This window comes from Etheostoma cragini, chromosome 21 (assembly GCF_013103735.1).
Source record: "Etheostoma cragini isolate CJK2018 chromosome 21, CSU_Ecrag_1.0, whole genome shotgun sequence".
Classification (NCBI taxonomy): Eukaryota; Metazoa; Chordata; class Actinopteri; order Perciformes; family Percidae; genus Etheostoma; species Etheostoma cragini.
In genome coordinates, this window is record NC_048427.1 from 3,200,204 (window position 1) to 3,204,040 (window position 3,837).

The 3,837-nt window shown below is 39.1% G+C and overlaps 1 protein-coding gene across 2 annotated transcripts in view; it reads right to left on the reverse strand.

Moving 5' to 3' along the window:
- LOC117937160 (ankyrin-3-like) overlaps positions 1–3,837 on the reverse strand; it is a 145,791-nt gene that overhangs the window by 129,607 nt on the left and 12,347 nt on the right. The window contains exon 1 of one of the 2 annotated variants that reach the window (XM_034860892.1): positions 1,699–1,926. The exons of the other annotated variant lie outside the window; for it this stretch is intronic. Coding sequence (XP_034716783.1) covers positions 1,699–1,764 — 66 coding nt within the window. The 5' untranslated portion in view covers positions 1,765–1,926. Of the gene's footprint in view, positions 1–1,698; positions 1,927–3,837 lie in introns of those variants that run through there. 2 annotated transcript variants of the gene reach the window in all.

Sequence of the window (3,837 nt, forward strand, 5' to 3'; positions counted from 1 at the left end):
TGTGTGTGTGTGTGTGTGTGTGTGTGTGTGTGTGTGTGTGTGTGTGTGTGTGTGTGTGCGCGTGTGTGTGTGTGTGTAGAACAGCTGACTAAACATAAGGCTGAATCTTAGAGAATAAAAGGTGCTGAGCCAGCAGCCTTTTTCACAGTATACTGTAGGCTCTGCAAAAAAAGGCATAGTGTATACACATGCATCAATGCATAGAAATACAGTCTGCGCTAATATTTCCAGTTCAACTTTAGTTCTTTGATAAGCAAATGTGCGCCCTTATAGCAAGAAATCCAGAGAGAGAAAGAAGCTAGCGTAGCATGTTAGCTGTGTTGCCCCATCAACTTTTATTTAATTGCTGTATAAAATGCTCCACTAAAGAGACATTGTTTGAAGACAGTAAGACAGTAAGACTAAGACTGTAAGACAGTAGACAATAAAAGGTGAACTCAATGTCCCATTATAATGTAGCTAAGCTCATGAGCTAATGCTAAATGGTAAGTTAGCATGTTTGTTAGCTCGGAAATCTTTTTTCCCCTTTAATAACTCTTTGTTAAATAAAATTCAGTACAATCCTGAGAACAAAATGTCAACGGGGGGCAGTATAGATATAATGGAAAGAATCTGAGGGAGCTACAGTATTGTGTCTGACTAGCAATAGCATGCATAAAATACACACACAGCCTGCTTATATAAAACTTAACATCCTAATGTATATGCTAAGTGCAGGAAAGCCCATTTTATTCACTGAATGGACACAAAAGGCATTGTCTGCATTATCATCACAAGACATGATTGCCATATTGGCTCATTCATGTTGTAACGCTGCAAGACGTTGTGGATGTAGTGTCTTGTTTGTGCTTATTGTGACTATCGTGACTTCACCTTTCCTTCTATTTTCACTTTTATCTCTTGTCATAAGCTTACTCTTCTTTTCTCCCCCTCTTCTCCCTCTTAGCCTTTTCTTACAATCACCCTTTACCTTTTACCTCACCTCCTTCTCTATCTGTTTACATGGTCTTCCCTCCCTTCACCATCCTTTTATTTTTCCTGTGAACATGAACTCTCTTTTCATTTCCTATTCTCTTCTCTCACTGAGCATATAAACAGGTTAACAGGTGCCAAATGCCCACAGCCACACTTTGTGTTGCAACAAAAAGGATTCATGTCCAACTTAATAAGAACAAAATTAAAGGAATTATTTAGTAATAAGCTTCAGGATTGCTACATAAAATTGCTGAATATAAAAATTTACTGTAGCTAAAAAAAAAATCTAAATACCAGTAACCAGTAACCCATCAACATCACCGCACACAAACCTCGGTATGAGTTGTATCAAAAGGTAATCGTGCTGTACACAATAAACCCTTTTAACAAAAACAGCATAAAAACTGCACTTAATGACTGAATCACTGAAGAAGAAAATCTGATACACCATGTTAGTGCTCCGTTATCAGATTGCCTGTAAAAACAAAGGCTGACAGCAAACAACAAATGAGCTGCTCTCACGCAACAAAATCCACTAATATACAACTCAAGGCAATAAATATGAAACCCTTCTAAAATCATCCTCCAATGTTAAATCATTGAAAGAATATTCTATAACTTTTGTGCACTAAATAAACCACAGCTCTTATTTCCTGTCTGACTGAGAATATTTTTTCCTTTCCACAGCCACATCATGTTGTTGTTTACAAGTCATTATTTTACCTTCTTTCCTTTTTTCTTGCGATGAGCTGACTTTCCCGTAGCCTTCTCTTTAACCTCCTCACTCATTTCAGCAGCTGTGTGTCTCTAACAGCTTGGTGTGTGTCCAAAAAAAAAGCTTTTTTTTGTCCTTTTAATCCAGCATGGATGAGCGGAGAAGAGTGGAGTGGCGGCCACTCTCAACGCGCACAGCGTCCAACTCGCTCAGCTGCTCACACCCACTTTCATACACAGACACACACACATTTTGTCTGCGAGCAGAGGAAGCCAACAAGGCTGCCCGGCAGAAGCGATGGAGGGACACACATGCTCTCACTCTCTCTTTATCTGATCTAACTCGCACACTTCACTTCTACCAGTCCAGGGCTCTGGTTTCCTCCCACAGACCCCACAAGTGCGAGCAGAGCAGCAACAAGCTACGGGGGTGCGAGTATTATTAGCAATCAATTTTTTGTGTGTGTGTGAGCGAGAGAGAAGAGAGGGGTGTTTTTCTTCAAAATGTTCAAACAGACAGATAAAGTGCTCGTTCATCCATCTTTGTGAGGAACAATTTGAGTTTGTGAAGAAGACAGAGGTCTCTCTTCAAAGAGCGGTTTGGCCTGCGATCAAAATCTTACTTACATAAAACTACATAAGCATTAACATCAAAATATAGACTACTTAAAATGCCAAAAGTAAAAGTACTTGTTATGTAGAATATCTCATTTCAGAATAATGTTCAGAATATACAACATCACTAAATCCTAATTACTGACACATTCATGTGTAAGGTAGGGGTGCAAGATATTGTCTCAATATCGTTATCTCAATATCACAGAGTGTGATATATCGTGCAAGATATATTGACTCAGTATCGGTATCGCAATATATCGAAAGTGTAGCAGTAAGTATGCAATATTTGGGGGGGTTTTGCAGAGCGCTGCGTCCTGTCCATTGGCTGCGTGACTTAGTTGTGTTTGATTTAGAGACCACTTGAAACGCTATAATGACCATGTCTCATTGGCTTGTTACCAGCGCATGGGCCCACTACTTGACAAACCCTATGTAGCGTACCACGTACGTGCATATTTCAACAGATTGACAGTGGAAGTGAAGAAATAGATAAAGGGAACAAATCAGAGAAGAGCAAGAAAAGTTGTGTCCTGTTATTTTTATTTATTTATTTTATACAGTCCAACCAGTAAAGCATGTCCTGTTCTGTAGACGTGGTCGTTGTTTATTTATTGATTCATGTTGCAGTCCAATATGACAGTCAGTTAATTAAATAAACCTTGTGTTGTAAGAAAACTTGTTTAATTTGTAGTGAATCAATTTTGATGCGTTTTCCCGTAGTCTTTGTAAATAACATAACATAAAAATATCAAAATTCATATCAATATCCCATTTTGTCAACATCTTGCATCCCTAGTGTAAGGATCACATTTAGCAGGTAAAGGTGAGGCAAATGTTACTTGAGTCAACTGGGATTAGGTCCGGATCAGAGATAGGGTTAGGCATTAAGTTGCGATGAAGTTAGGTTGAGGTAATCGTAATATAAAACGACCAGCCATTTATTTGTTATTGGTCCTCTAATTCAATAACAGAGAGACATTTAGGCACAAAATGGGGATGAGTTGACTTAAATGTTCCTGATAAATTACTGCAAACCCTCTCAGCCTGTGTCAAAAAAAGCTATCAATCACACAGATCAGTTAAGAAGGCAGTGAGAGTGAGACACAAGAACATACAATGATTATTAATAAGACTAACATAAGAGGGAAATGTGAAAAATAAAGATGAGCGATGGATCCCTGCTGGCCAAGCAGGATAAAAATGCCTCAACAGCCCCCCCCCCCCAACCACACCTACCTATGCCTCTACCTTATCAATAATGAACTAAGAGATGATTAAACCCCTGGTGGCAGATCAATGTGGATTATTGCTCTGTGTGTGTGTGTATGTGTGAGAGAGTTTTTGTGTGTGTGTGTGTGTGTCTGTGTGTGTGTGTGTGTGTGTGTGTGTATCAAGGGATTATGCCAGTGTGAGCCAGTTTGCCAAGTGCAATTATAACTGTATCATCCATTAAGAAGCACAGAGATTCAAAGGTTGTATTCAGGCCTATTCATTATTCTCCATGGAGAAGGACACAAGGACACAAGGACA